Source organism: Xiphophorus hellerii, chromosome 7 (assembly GCF_003331165.1).
Source record: "Xiphophorus hellerii strain 12219 chromosome 7, Xiphophorus_hellerii-4.1, whole genome shotgun sequence".
Classification (NCBI taxonomy): Eukaryota; Metazoa; Chordata; class Actinopteri; order Cyprinodontiformes; family Poeciliidae; genus Xiphophorus; species Xiphophorus hellerii.
The window spans coordinates 22857694-22873302 of NC_045678.1; the positions used below are offsets into that span (position 1 = coordinate 22857694).

General features: G+C 37.3%; 2 protein-coding genes across 2 annotated transcripts in view; one reads left to right on the forward strand and one right to left on the reverse strand.

Annotated features, from left to right (window-relative positions):
• The first annotated feature begins 276 nt into the window (after positions 1–276).
• Positions 277–6566, forward strand: tpt1 (tumor protein, translationally-controlled 1). The gene is made up of 6 exons (XM_032567432.1): positions 277–444; positions 1010–1083; positions 3510–3694; positions 4997–5102; positions 5186–5302; positions 6139–6566. The coding sequence occupies exons 1-6, from the start codon at positions 417–419 to the stop codon at positions 6139–6141; spliced, it is 513 nt and encodes a 170-aa protein (XP_032423323.1). The 5' UTR covers positions 277–416; the 3' UTR covers positions 6142–6566.
• Positions 6567–8765: 2199 nt separating this feature from the next.
• LOC116722980 (general transcription factor IIF subunit 2-like) overlaps positions 8766–15609 on the reverse strand; it is a 49387-nt gene continuing 42543 nt past the window's right edge. Inside the window, exons 3-5 of the mRNA XM_032567431.1 lie at positions 14692–14788; positions 10686–10829; positions 8766–8908 (exon numbers count right to left, since the gene is read on the reverse strand). Coding sequence (XP_032423322.1) covers positions 8777–8908; positions 10686–10829; positions 14692–14788 — 373 coding nt within the window. The 3' untranslated portion in view covers positions 8766–8776. The remainder of the gene's footprint in view (positions 8909–10685; positions 10830–14691; positions 14789–15609) is intronic.

Here is a 15609-nt window from a genome sequence, read left to right on the forward strand (position 1 = left end):
ACTGGTGTCTAAAACTCACTCACCATGTCTTCTCATCTTTTATTACTTAACTTTTTAAGTTAAGTTTTAAGCTTAACTTAAAAAGTTAAGCTTTTTAAGTTAAAAGCTTAACTTAAAACGGTTAAGCTTAAGTTAACCGTTCTGTGTTGGACCTTTGAATTTTTAAATGTAAGATTTGGACATTTAAAATCATATCGGTGCGGTTTTTTCGGTACTCGGGGAAACACCGTTGTCGTACCACTGTCGGCCACCACTCCCGGGTGGCGGTAGAGCGCGGAGCCGCGGTTGAGTCACGGTGACATCAGCAGGATGTAAATGCAGCGGCTCGCGGCCTGATCGCTCTTTTTCCTCTGCCGTGCTGTAGGAGCGGTTGGCCTGCTCTCTGTCTCTGAAGATTTTAACACCCAAGCCGCAAAATGATCATCTACAAGTGCATCATCAGCAGTAAGTAGCCGCCGTCGAAGATGTTTTGTACGTTGTTAGTCGCTGTTGCGGCCGTTAGGAGTTTAATTTAGTTTCCAGTGTGTGGTTTTGAGTTAGCTCAACTAGCCGGCTAACTCGTGTGTATCAATTGAGAAGTTAGCGGTAACGGAGATAAAAAAAAAATCACTGGTGAATCATAGGATCACCCACCCTTTTTGGCTCGTAGATTTATATTATAGCTTTAACTACACCTCTGTATGCAATATTATAAAGTTACAAGTGTATAAAACGGTATCGGAAGCAGTTGGGTGGCTAAGTTTTAGCGGAGCGGCTGCTCTGGATGTTGTAATTGGGGTTAGTTTCAGTGAATGATGTGGCCTTTCTGCCGCAAGTCGCTGCTACTGCTGTTAGCCATCGAAAGATTTTATGACTTTTACATTGAGGGTGTGCTACAAAGTATGACTTAGGTCGCGTAATTAATTAATTTCACAAGCAGGGAGCGTCTTTCCCTTTTGTCGGACGGCGCGCCCAGCTGTTGGCTGTGTTTTAAGTTTCCTCTCTTTTTATTCCCCGTTTCTTCCAACAGATGATGAGATGTTTTCAGATACCTTCAAAGTAAAAGAAACTGATAGCGGAATCTTCTATGAAGTTGAAGGAAAGGTGAGTTCAGAATGTAATCTAATTGATTACTTATAACAATTGAAACTGATTTTAACTCGCTATTACTCGCGGTTATGGGGAAAAAAATCACTTTATTGGTTGTTTTCCGTGTTTGGCCCACATTTATTGGGATTTTACTTTTCGCAGTAGTGTTTGGGGTGGGGTGAGACTTTCTGCTCCTCTGCAGTCTGAAACCAGTTCTACAGCTCTGACCCAATGCGCATTTAAAGTCTTTACTAGCAACGGGGCTGGTATGTGGCTTTAGGTGTATGACCATCTTGAATAAAAATACAAGCATTTTTACTTAGTTTTGAAGTTGTCCAGTTATATTTGAAGAAATTCTGCAAATTGAGATTGTCCTACTATTCTTTAAATTGTTTAAAAATACAAACACTCTGTTAACTGTTGGGACATTTTTATTGATTCACTCTTTTTGCACTTTACACCAAACATAATGCAGATGCTAAAAACAGAGAAGAGCTCAGATCGAAACTGAAGCCGTCAGTGTTGCGTCGTTTATTTACATCCACATTGACTGATGTTAGTCTCTTATATCTGTGTTGAAATGATGAGCAAAACAGATGTTTTTGTTTTTATCTTTTTTAGGTGCAGGTAGTGTGATCACTTTAACAAAGTAATCAAAGTGTGAGGAAATGTAAAAATTATTTTAATCCGATAAAGATTTGAAATCCCTTTTTAAATAAGAAACTAAACATTGTATTGCCTAAAATGTAATGAAGTATCATTCCTTTTACCTTTTACAAATTTGATGATTTGTAGCAAAAGGTGCATCTGCAGCTAGAAATACTTCATCAACAAGTGAAAAGCTCAATCTTTTCTGCTTTACTGAACAATAACAGAGTGTAATTTATTTATTTTTTATTAACTAGTTATTAATTGGATACTTAAAGGGAGATAGTTTTTTCTCAGTTTAAACCGGGTGAAGTTAAAACTGACACTTGAGGAGTTCTGGGTGGAACATATTTACAGATGAGGGAGGTTTTTCATCTTAAATGTCATATTTTCTGCAGTTTTGCATTAATTACTGCTGTTATTTTAGCATACAGTCTGTTTCAGAGTCTGTATACTCCAGTTAACAATTACTCAATTAGTTGACGACTGAATAATCGATTAATCTGATTTTTGGCTTCAGCACAGCAGCATTAATATCTATCAATATGGGCCCAAATTTTCTTATTGGTGAATCTCTAATTGAGTGACGGCTCTAGTGAACGGTGTAGGAGTCCGGAAACTAACGCAACGTGAGACAGTCTCTTGTTTCTCGTTTAACTCAAAAATGATTTAAAAAAAGTTGAGTTCACTTTTTAAAACCTAATTCACTTGAAACCTCAGTATAGGAACCATTTAACCGTCTCCAATACAAAAACCCTTAAAACTACTGGGAAATCGCTAATATATGGCATCATTTTGTAGTCGACGGCTCATTTTAGTCCATAATGTCTTTCTGATGATCTGACTTTATTTTTAGTTTTGCCAGCTGGTTTTAAACTGAGGTCTGTAGAAAGTAAATGTTGCTAATTAAAAGCCAAAATATAAAATGCAATTTGCATATGAAGTGAAGAAACTTGTAACAGTTTATAGCAGTTCTTTTGTTTATAATCATTTTCTTTGTTGGAGTCAAGTTGATGTGAAGATTGTGAAAATAAGGGCAGCTTGACTGTTTTTATTGATTTGAGATGTTAAACACCAATAATAAAAGAAAATCTCATATTTGTTTTTTCATACCGGATCCAATTTTAATTTTATTCTTCCTTTTTAATGCTTTTTAAAAACAAAAGAGAAGTTGCAGATGAATATTTATGTATTTCATTCATTGTATCTGAGCTGTATGAGAATTGTTGATTACAGGAATATTCCCAAAATATTCACAGAATAAAGATGTAATTTTACCATAAAAATGTCAAGTTTATTTAGTCATTAAAGTTTGATGTAAGCAGCTCAGTTCTTGGTTTGTTCTTCTAAATAGATTTAATAGTTTACAGAATCATTTCAATGTCCTGCTGCTGATTTGATGCTAATGTTAAAAGATGAAATGATTCCCTATCTGTATAAGCTGATACCAAAGTATAACTTCACAAGATGCTCAGCATTCCTATTTTACATTTTTTATTAGTTTTCATGTTGAAGTTCTCATAAAATTACTTGATTCTTAGAATTTTATGACTTAATTCTGGTAATAATCGCTTTATTCTCACATTATTTCCACTTTATTGTTATAATATTATGACTTTATTCTCATAATTAAGGATAAAAAATAAAATAAAAAAATTGTAGCCTGGCTCTCAAAGTCGTAGAGTCAATCGGAATTCAAACAAGATCTGGAGATGGTGACAACCTAAATTTCAGCCACCAAGAAGCGGCGTAATCTGTAAAAATGATGCAGCCGCCGTTTGTCTTCCTCCCAGACGGTGACCAGGACAGAAGGGTTTGACGACGCTTTGATTTCAGCCAACGCCTCTGCTGAGGAGGCGTGCGAAGGCAACGATTCGGCCACCGTCTCCGGCGTCGACATCGTCCTCAACCACAAGCTGCAGGAGACCGGCTTCGACAAGAAGCAGTACATGGCCTACATCAAGGAATACGTCAAGACGTGAGTTGTGTTTGTGAATCACTTGAAATGAGAGTAAAATGTTGGTTTAGAGCAGGACTGTTGAACTCATTTCCACTCTGGGCTTCAACGGTGTTCTTAAAGGGCCAGTTGTGGAAGAATGTGTCAAATAAAACCCATTAAGAAGCTGTTAAAATATTAATAAACACCTGAGTATTCGATAAGTTCTTCCTCAAATTAAATGTTGTAGAACATCCAGGTTTTCATGATTATTTCTGATTATTTTTTTGTGATCAAAATAACTAATTTAGAAATATTTACAAAGAATTCTGCAATATTTGCACTTATCTATGAATGTGAGATTTTTGGTACCTGCCACATTGACTACAGACTAACTGGAAATCTAGTAAGGCTGAGCTGAGGCGGCGGTGGAGTAAAAGTAAGAAATAGTGCCACCTGCAGGTCAGAGTCTGTATCCCTCAAGTCCAATGTTTTAGACTATTTTTGCAAAGAAATTTGTAATAAACTCAGCAGGAAAAAATGTTGCCATCTGCAGATTTTGCATGAATCAAGGAATCACCAAAAACTGGAGGAACTGATTGGTGAAATTTGGCATCTGAAGGTCGTATAAAAAGCTGTGGCGGGCCAGATTTGGCCCCCGGGCCTCAAGTTTGACACACGTGGTTTAGAGCAAAAGGTCCCAGACTTTTCTTTTCCTTGTTCCACAAAGAGCGTCGATGTCAGTCTGGAGATAAAACCCTCAGAAAAGGCTCTGAACTTTACAATGTTTTCTTAAATATTTCATAATTATTAATTTACCACAAACGCTAACCTCATACCTTCTGCCTTTAGATGGCCATGAGTTCTGCAGTGGAATATTTTATTATCATATAATAAAATATGACTTTATTACCAACTAATACAACTTTTCAACAAAATCCCCCTTATGATTCTAAAAAAATATGTAATATTTTAATCGCATCAGTTATGTTTTTTTGCCTCCACAGTGGGGCTGCTGGACGCTTCATTGGTTTTTGTTTTTTTGTTTTTTTCCCTTGTTGCAGAAACGTTTCTATTTCTTGCTAGTTATGCTAGCTTTAGGAACAAAGCAGCTTGATGAATTTGACTGGCAGCCAATCAGAAAATAAACATCAGAAATAACATTTAAATAAATTATTTTAACTTGCTTTTTATAAATTAAGACAGAAAAATAAAAATTATGATGAAAAATGTAATAAGATTTTTTTTTTCTTTCTCATTTTGTATGTTTTTCCTCATCTTCTCTCCACCTTTGAGGCCTGAAAACTCTTATTTGTAGGTTGTTGATGGTGTTTGTGTGCGCAGGGTGAAGGCCAAGCTGCAGGAGACCAACCCTGACAGAGTGGAGAGCTTCATGGCTGAGGTCCAGCCAGAAGTCAAGAGGATCCTCGGCAACATCAAGAACTATCAGGTAGCTCCAGGTTGACGAAACGACTTGTTTTGTCTCTTTGTTTGCAGAAACTTGGGTTTTCCTGATGCACGTTTTCTCTTCAGTTTTTCACAGGGGAGTCCATGAACCCGGAGGGCATGGTGGGCCTGCTGGACTACCGTGAGGACGGCGTCACGCCGTACATGCTTTTCTTCAAAGACGGCCTGCTGGTTGAGAAATGTGTACGTACTTTGTATGATGACGAAAACTCATTTAAAGGGGCAGCACCATGTAAAATGTTTGAGCTTTACATCATGTTATATGTTGCTTTGAGAAATCCTTTAATCTCCATGGCAACCATTCAGCTGTCCAAAGCTGCCTCGCTTGGCTCCTTCAGACTAGCCAGCAATAATTAGCAAACGCATACAAGCTACTTCTCAGTGCAGTGTTGGTGAAAACGTTGCACTAAAACAACATTTCTTGAGAGAGAAGTTTTTAAAGACAATTCAAGGAGTTAAATTACTTTTAAGTCTTATTTGACATAGAATTTGGCAAAGTACTTAAGTAAGAGTAGTACTACTTCAACATATTTCTACTCAAGTAAAAAGTAGCCAGAAATTACTCAAGAAAGAGCAAAAAAGTATTTGGTAAAAAGTAACTGATCAATTTATCAATCATTTTATATTTAAAAACTTCATCGTCAGACCAAAATACAAACTTTTTTAAGGACGAAAATGATAAGTAACAAAAGATGGGTAAAAAGGCAAAAGAAGATTTTTCCTGATCAATTTCTTTCAATAAAAGAACTTATAAAACTTTAATAAAAACTGCAGGTCTGTGTCTGGTGAATTTTTGGTTAAAACTTGTTTATTTTTCATTCAGTGAGTAGAGACTCAATTTTACTCAAGTAAAAGTAGAGTAGAAAAAAAAACTCCTTAAAAGTAAATATAACTAGTTACCATTGAACAACTGAAGTTAGCATGGTGCCATTTTATAGCACAAACGCATAGTGCCGCCCCTTTAACAATCGACTCCATAGCAACAGAAATAACTCTTAATTTTCTGTTTGTGTTCACAGTAACTACCTGGAACATCATCTGCTGTGTAATTGACTGCTGCTCCCCAAAAAGCCCCCAAACGCAGACTGCTGGAGCGTTACTCTACATCATGTCTGAACGGATCCTCGTCCTGTCCACACTGTGGCCCGCAGCACCACTAAAACTGTGGGGAATCTATTGCCATTTGGTCACCAAATACAGTTTTTAACTTTCTTTTTTGCAGTATTTTTTTGTTTTCCTTTTGGGCCAGCGCTCATGTTGAAAACGAAACGGCAGGACAGAAAGTGAAGCTCCGACTCTGGCTGCAAAGCAGTTTTTTTCTGTTTTAGCATCAAGTTTGACATCCATGGCCTTCATCATGCTTGGGTTTCTGGTTGTGTTAAACGAGTCCATCTCCAATGCAAAGACTTCAGGTTCAATTTGAAAATAAAAAGTACCTCTACTTTAAGTTTATCTCATTTTCTGGGGGGAAAACCTTTCTTTACTGCATTTTCTACAAATCCTGCCTGTTTGACTCATGACTCAAAAGGTTTATATAAAATCCCATCTGGCAAGGAAAAAGGTAAACAAATGTAGTTTAAACTACAATGAGATGATTCAAGTGTTTTACAATAAACAAATTAAATTTTCTCTAAATATTGCCTACCAAAAAAATTATTGCAGAAATGTTTGGTTCAGTGATTAAAATACAGCTGTAAAAAGTCACTCCATACTTTTAGTTTTAGCTACTTTTGCTACAAAAAGTAAAGCTGGCTATTTATATTTTAAAATAATTTTCTGTTTTACATGTTTACATAATCTCAGTGCTGATATAACAGGTTTATATTTGTACCCTGCTTTAATCCTGAGTCATCAGTACAATGATTTAATCATACAATTTAACCATTTTTTTTGTTTTACCAATGAAACGATCAAGATGAAGCTGAAAATCTTAAAAGCTTGAACTGCGGTTTCTCAAAACGAATATATTTAGAGAAAGCGTTGCCTCTGAAACAACTAAACTACCATGAAGCTGCGTTGACAAAGCCCAGAGTTTTACATTTTTACAAGGTTTTCATGCAAGAAGCCAACAGAAAAAAACATTTAAAAAGATTTAACAAGCCTGTGTGAAAAACTTCATCCAAAGATCCTGCTGAACCGGAAAAGTGAGGGATTTGTTAAAGCAAACAGGTGATTAGGGTGTTTTTTCACCAAGTGTTTCAGTTGCTGTGAGAACCAGGACCAGACTTCACATTTCACTTTTTTTCTTTGACCAGTGGCACAGGTGATACAGGTGATTCAGACTGAGCAGCCCAAAGACCGCTTAGAAATATAGACAGAGTCCCTGCTTATAACTAGAGATATAGACAGAGGTCAAGGATTCCCCCAGTGATTTATCAGCCTGGCGGGCCACCAGGCTACAAGCCATTTAATTTAAACAGGTATTTTTTACACCAGTGACAGTAAAGATGGACTAAGCTAAAGGTTTATAGCTTAATCTATAAACTTATAAGGCGATGTTCACACTGCAGCCTGAAATGACCCAATTTCGATCTTTTTGTCAAATCATTTTATTTATTTTTGCTGTAGTCCTTCACACTTCTAAATATGCGACCTGAAAGTGTCCCGCATGCGCAGTAGAGGGCGCAGTAGCGTTCTCTGTGTTTTGCCAACCGCCATAAAGAAGAAGCAGTGCTGATTGTTAGCGGAAGTAAACATGGATGCTAACGGTAGAGTATAGCTTACGATTTTAAATTAACACTTTTACAACTTAATCCTCATTATAGTCCATCATGATTGTTGTTTTCCTTTCCGCTTGGGCGTATCGGGCCGCAGAATTGTGACGTTTTGTCGAGTATCAATGACGTTCATGCGACCTGGACGTCAGGTCACATTTGAATCGGATAACGATCGGATATCCAAGTGGCCTGGGTCGCATTCGAAAAGAATCCGACCTGTGTTGTTCAGACTGTCATGAAACAATCAGGTCTCCTTACGGTGAAAAAAATATTTAAAAAATCGGGAGTTGGGCCACTTTGGGCTGCAGTGTGAACGCAGTAAGTAATCTCACCCTAATCAGGCGACGCTGCTGATCCACAAAGGTTTGTCGGGTTTGGTCTGCGGGTTTTTCTGCCTCGTGTAATTGAGTGTAAAAATCTTTTAAAGCTGTTTCCGGATAGATTGTATCCTGTGACACCCCGCAGGTTTTCAGCCATCTTTGATTTCCTCTAATATGTTTCCAGTTTATCAGCCTGGCAGGGTGGCTGCATGGCGCCAACTAAATCCTCAGTTTTAGTAAGGGTCGAATCAGTTGTTTTTTATCACAGAAGGACATTTTCACGTGTCAAACAGAGGTGTGGGTAATTACATGACTAATTGCAGCGCAGCTTTGTGGTTAACAGCTGGAGCAGATAGTTGTTTCTGGCTCCAACTGCTTTGTCTGCTGTGAAAAACACCTGCTGAACGAACGAGTTCAGGAGAGACAGACACTGTTTTCCAACAGCTTTAATCCAGAGAACAGAAAACATGGCAACATTACTGAAAGCAAAATTGACTCAAGCCCACAACTTAAATTCATCATGCTGAATATTATACATGATTCTCCACCGATTGTAAACAAATAAATAAAATTTTACACCCATATAGCATTTTCTGTGAGGTGAGATGTCTCCGATGGAGTCAGGGGCTTTTCTGCTCCTCTTCCTCACTCGGTTGGTAGTGACAGTACTCTGGCTTCAGCTCCCAGGTGCATTTGTGCGCTCCCTTGCGATTGCATACACCGATTTCCCTCATGATTTCTTTAAGATATGTCTGCAATGCACAGGAGGAACTCCAATAAGATGCAGCATTAACAGAAATAAAGTTTGTTGAGATCAAAAATGTCACAAACAAGAGAATCATAGGAGAAAAACACAGAAGAAACAAAGTCATTAGCTGCTTTTCCATTACAAATGTGCACAAATGTTTGTCTCTAAATGTTGTCTTATGTTGAAAGAAAAAACACAAATTTGAAATTTTGGTATTTCTATTAAACGCAATTCAAAAGTTTGTTCAAGCAATAAGTCATTAAACAATATCCTCCAACTACTTCCTGTTATCTTTGTCTTCTGGGTTTTGATCATGTGATGCGAAGAAAGTGTTTCTGTTGCAGTTTAATGAGATAAAACAGTTTAGATACAGACAGAAAATCACTCTGTGGCTCTTTTACAAGTGATCAGGAGGTCCGTGTTTTAATGGGTTGCATGGTTTCTGATTAGGTGCAAAGTCAATTTTTACTCCAGTAAAAATAAAATAAAAATAAAATTTAGTAATTTCTGTCCAAGAAATTACTAAAGTAAGAGTGAAAAAGTATTTGGTAAACAAAGCCACTCAAGTACTGAGTAACTGATCAAAACATTAATCGTTTAATATTTAAAAAATACCAAAATATAAAGTTATGTGGAACTTGTGGTATTGTAAAAATCTAAATGAAAGTAATTCATGTAAATAATCATAAATCAGGCACAAAAAAAAAACATTTTTCCAAATCAATTTAGTTCAATAAACTGGAGAAACTTTACTAAAAATGCAGCTGTACGTCTTTGTCTAGTGATTTTTATTTTATTTTTTTCAGACATATTTTTTATTTACAGTAAGAAAATATGTTTGTGTATATGTTACATTTGTTTTTCATTCAGTGAAGTTTCTCACAGTGGACAAAGTGACCAGAAATTTTACTCAAGAGTACTGATAATTCATTATAAAATTACTGAAGTAAAAGCACAGCGTAGTAATGAGGCAAATTTTTTCCAAAAATTACAAAATGTTATTATAATTATTATTACTATTATTGTTGCAATTTTGTTATTTTTTTTACATAATGTTTTTAAAACTTTAAAGACTTTGTGCCTGAATTTCCGCCTTGCAGGACGATAAAGGTTGTTTCTATTCTGTTCTGCTTAAATAAATGTAGCCAGCCAACTCTGCCTACACGCATATCTGAGCCATTTTAGCATCAGTCATTTTTTTTACATGACACAACTATACAAAACATTCTTAATGACGTGGAATCATCTGTGGGATGTTACACCCCACAGTGACCACAAGGTGTCTCTGTTGAGCTTCCAACCCATCAGCCGCTCCGCTAGCCGATCACCAGAGATCTGCTTCAAAACTTCTCATAATGGACATTTCGATTACTTTAGTTCAGTTAATTTGAGTGTTGGCCAAGTGCTTTGGGAGGGAAACGCTGGAGTGGAGTGTATCGGGGCGTTTGACTCCTACTCAACCGATGGTTATGCAATCAGAGGCAATCAGAGCTAGAGGAGGACCTGGAGGTCTCATCTGCACCTACACGTTGCTTTTTCTCTGAGAGCTGGAACGAATCCAGAGCGCGGTATCGATTCGCACTGTGTGTGTCTGTGTGCACACTCGAGCCTAAAATTTCCGCCACAACAGATTGTGTGAATAGCCACAGACGTCATGCTGTGGGCGGCTGGTTCGAATTTAACAATGCAAGGTGGAAAGTGGGCAGGTGTGTGTGTGTGTGTTTTTTGGTGCCTTCAGTGATAATGCTAAGTGTAGTGTGTGTGTGTGTGTGTGTGCTCACCACGGGCTGCTTGGTGATGTCCACCAGGTCCTTGAAGCTGTAATATTGGTGCTTCTCAAAAGCAGAGAAGAGCAGGTCCAACACCTGCTGCCGATCCGCCCTCACCATCTTACCCTCAGACTTCTTCTTCTTCTCGTACTCCAACTTCAAAAAAAGTTTTTTTTAAAAATTAACCATCCTTAACATTAACAGCGACTTCTTCACATGTAATCACCACGGTTATCTAAAACTCTAGAAATAACAAAAACTGAAATAGAACCGTGGAACCAACGTCACTGCTATGACGTTTACGCTCGGCGCCATCTTTAAAGGCCACAAACCGAAACAAACTATTCCGGTGTTTTTACTTTTATTCGGTTTTTATCCAAGTTGGACATTGGATATTCGCGCTCCGCGGAGTAAGCGGCGTTTAGCTCAAGGTTGATCCGTTTTATGAACGCTAATTTCGGCTAGCTGTTCTCTACCGCTCCCTCCTCAAGCGCTCGGAGGTTCACTTAGGGACCGTCATCAAATATCCGAACCAAACACTCCTGTCCAACAAATGTTAATAAATGCCTTGCCTTGTGACCAACGGATACAAAAAAGTGGTAATTCATGCTATTACATGAGACACAGTATCCTCTATTAAAATTTTATGTAATATTCAATATTTTAAATAATTTTAATAATAAATTATGTTTTCTTCAATAGCTTCCAAATCGTGTGCCCCATTAACTCAAAATCAGTGTGAAATTGTTCTGCTAGACTGTATAGATGAGGCACACTCATTTTTCAGCAATTTCTTTTGTCAAAATTTAGTATTAACGTTTTTCATAAACTAAAATAAGCAGAAACAGTAACTAATGGGAAAAGAAATTGCAACATTGTGCATTTTTAAAAGAAATAATAGATATAATATCCTTCGTTTTCACGTTTATGAAATCTTTCGAACTGATGTAAAATTGATTTCTTTTCCCCCCAAACAAACAAGCCGTTTAGATCAGCTGTTGGCAAATTACGACGCTCTGCACTCTTCCTGGCGGCGCTTAAGCTAGTCCGCAAAATGGCGACAGCAAAACGCCAGTGTAGTCCAGTCACAGTGCAAAACTTTGACCTTTATGGATTCTGCACCTAAAAATTAACCAAAGTTTGAATAAATTAAGATTACTACTGTAAAAACTAAACAATACTTAACTAATAAGTAGTCAAATCTGGCAAACACACTAAAAACTAAAACTAATTGAATTAGACAAAAACAAAAAAGTTCCAGCGAAATAAAACTAAACTATAATGAAAAACCCAAAACTAACTCATGGACTGAATTATCTTTTATTTGGATCTTATGTGACGGACATTAAGTTGATTAAATTGCAATAATCTGAAAAGTGTGGCATGTGTTAAACGTCGGCTTCAGACATAAATGTAGACGAAGGGACACAGCAGATAGTACTGCTATAAAAATGTGGAGAATTTTAATGTAGTTATAAAGCATCTCAAAACTAGTCTTGAAGAGAAAAATAATCAAAACCAATGAAGAGAAAATCCACATTTTGTATGTTTTTGTCCATCCGTTTGGGTCTTTACTGCAACTAAAAGCAGCCAAAGCGCTTAAAAAAAAAACACCGGGCAGTTTTTTAACAATAGGTTCATATTTTTTGGTCTCTTGAGAATTAATCATTTCAAAAGCCTCCCAAATGTAAAGTCACAGTGGGTACTGCGCTGTTACCTAGCAACCTTAGACAAGTCCAGTCCCGTTACCTAGCAACCCAAGCAGAATTCCAGGACATTTGGTCAGCTGGTTCTACTGCTCTATGGGCTGTATAATGGCTACTGGAATAGACAAGTGGAGCCTAGAAGCTGAATGCTGCTTCTCCATGTTTGGTTCTGATTCTGTGTATGCTGAGTAGACCAGAACCAGAACATCTCTGCGTCCAATCTGACAGAATTTATGGTATTTTGTAATGAAAAAAAAAATCAAGACTTTCAGCTGTAATCACAAAAGAATAAAATATTGACTCAGAAAATAAACGCCACACTTTTCAGATTACTATTGATAAGTTTTTCCAAAAACAAAGTACTGTTTTAAATCCCTTTAAACTCTAAATTACATTGAAATTTGTGGTTGTGATGGACTAACATTTGAAAAAACAGATAATTTCTATATTTGCAGCAGGGCTGACCAATCAAATCTTCATCTGTTTTGCTCTCATCTGTGAATAAGCAGGAAAATATTCGCTTTTTTAACCAAGAGACGGATTAAAGTCGACTAAAGAGCATCGCTAAAAGCCACAGTCAGTGACAGCGCTGAGAGCACTTTGCCTTAAAGGTCACGGTGCTCCGTTTGTGCTGCCTAATGAATCACAGCAAAACAAGAACATATTTCAGTTAAATTTACAAAAAAGGGTGAAGCTTCAAATGCTCCTACTGCCATTTTTATGATCACAAGAGATGAGATCTAAACAGAGAAATAATAATAATAGAATCTATAACACATTTATTGACTGAATAATATTCAGTCAATAAGTATTGACTGAATATTGACTGAATATTTACAAGAAAAAGAGGTGAAGGAAGAATCTGTTTCTTTCATATATACTGTATATATATATATATATATATATATATATATATATATATATATATATATATATGAAAGAAACAAAGTAAAAATTGAAAAAATAAATATATAAATAAAATAGAAATATACAAGAAGAAACAGGTGTAAAAATATAATATAAAAACAAGGAGAAAAATATGAAAATAAAAAACATATATAAAATTAAAAGAAACAATTATAAAAATTTGAAATATATATACACTGCCTGGCCAAAAAAAAAAGTCGCCACCAAAAAATGGTCACACTCTCTAATATTTTGTTGGACCGCCTTTAGCTTTGATTACAGCCCGCATTCGCTGTGGCATTGTTTCAATAAGCTTCTGCAGTGTCACAAGATTTATTTCCATCCAGTGTTGCATTAATCTTTCACCAAGATCTTGTATTGATGATGGGAGAGTCTGACCACTGCGCAAAGCCTTCTCCAGCACATCCCAAAGATTCTCAATGGGGTTAAGGTCTGGACTCTGTTTTTTCTGGTTAGCCTTACTGATTAGAGGTTTTCTTACAGCTACACAGCTGTTCAATCCCAACCCCTTGAGTTCCCTTCACATTGTGCGTGTGGAAATGCTTTTGCGTTCACAATTAAACATACTCCTGAGTTCTGCTGTTGTTTTTCTTTGATTTGATTTGACCAAACGTTTAAGTAATCGCCGATCACGATCATTCAGGATTTTTTTCCGACCACATTTCTTCCTGGAAGACGATGGTTCCCCACCATCCTTCCAGTTTTTAATGATGCGTTGGACAGTTCTTAACCCAATTCTAGTAGTTTCTGCAATCTCCTTAGATGTTTTCTCTGCTTGATGCATGCCAATGATTTGACCCTTCTTAAACAGACCAACGTCTTTTCCATGACCACAGGATGTGTCTTTTGCCATGGTTGTTTAAGAAATGAGGAGTTACTCATTGCATCAGCTGGGGTTAAATAACTTGTTGCCAGCTGAAAGATAATCGCCTATGCAGTACTTATCCAATAGGAGGCTTGTACCTATTTGCTTAGTTAAATCCAGGTGGCGACTTTTTTTTTGGCCAGGCAGTTTATAAACATATAAGAAGCATGAGTGAAAAAATTAGAAAAAAATATGCAAATGAAAAACGAGAGAAAAAAGAAGTGGATATTTAAGAAAAGATTTTTATCTCTGAAAAAAAATTATATTTCAGAGAAATAAGAGTAAAACATTTATGAAAAAAGGAAAACGATAGTAACAAGAAAAAATGTAAATAAAATCAGGAGTTAAAAAATATTAGGAAAAAAATATATATATATATATATGTTTTGCCAAACTAAAGTTTTTACTGCATAACCTTGACACATCACTGATGCTGGTGAGTGTATGTAAACTTGTGGCTGAAACTCTGTTTCTGACCCAAACTGGTGCCACTCCTTCACGCCTGCAGCGTCCTCCTTACATTGAAGTCGTGGTTGGCCACAGGCTTGAAGACGGTGGCGACGGCTCGGTCCAGCTGCTGCACCAAACGCCGCGGCTTGACGGACTCGACCTGCAGCCTGTCAGACACACAGCAGACGAAGCAAAGCGAGGCGGTTTGAGTCTCTGTGGGAAAACTGACAGATGTGCCTGGTGGCAGGCAGGGCAGCAGCTGTCAGCGTCTTCAGGTTCAACTCCTCAAATCTACCCTGGCAGCTTCTTTCCTTACAGATCTGCTGCTTTCTGTCTCGTAACATTCATACCCACAGCGTGTTTTATGTAATCGCAGTGAACATGTGGGGACATTTCCACTGGAATAATTGCAGATGGGACAGACGTGCCGTTATCTTTGCCTGCAACAGAGCTAATTGTGAGGAGTATCAAAAATTTGACATTTCTGGAGCTCCAACTGTCAACATTTCCATCCCTGAAGTCTTTCCCTTTAAATTGCTCCTCGCCGCTCTGAGAGCTGACACACTGATACAAACCGTTTGTTCGCCTCGGGTCGCAGTGTAGCGCTGCATCTGCCACAGAGATGCTGTTGCTATAGCGATGCCATCCACTAAATGTGGCTGGAAAAACATATTCCAGTGAAGAGGACACAAAGACCAGTACAAAAAAACCCAGGGAGAGTGGAGTGTTGTTCTGTACACCAATCAACAGCAGCTGTAATTCACATAAAATCAGTTCAAATCTCTTGATTTTTAGTCGCTAAGTGATGAAAGAAGCAACTTTGGTTACACAACAGATCAATCTCCTCTCTGTGTGTTTACAGGACATTTATGTAAGCTGCAAAAGTTAAATAAACTGGACATTGTTTTATTGCCATTCATGCAGTTTTTATCTGGAACAAACTTCCAGAAAACTGCAGAATAGCCGAAACACCGACTTAATTTGTGCC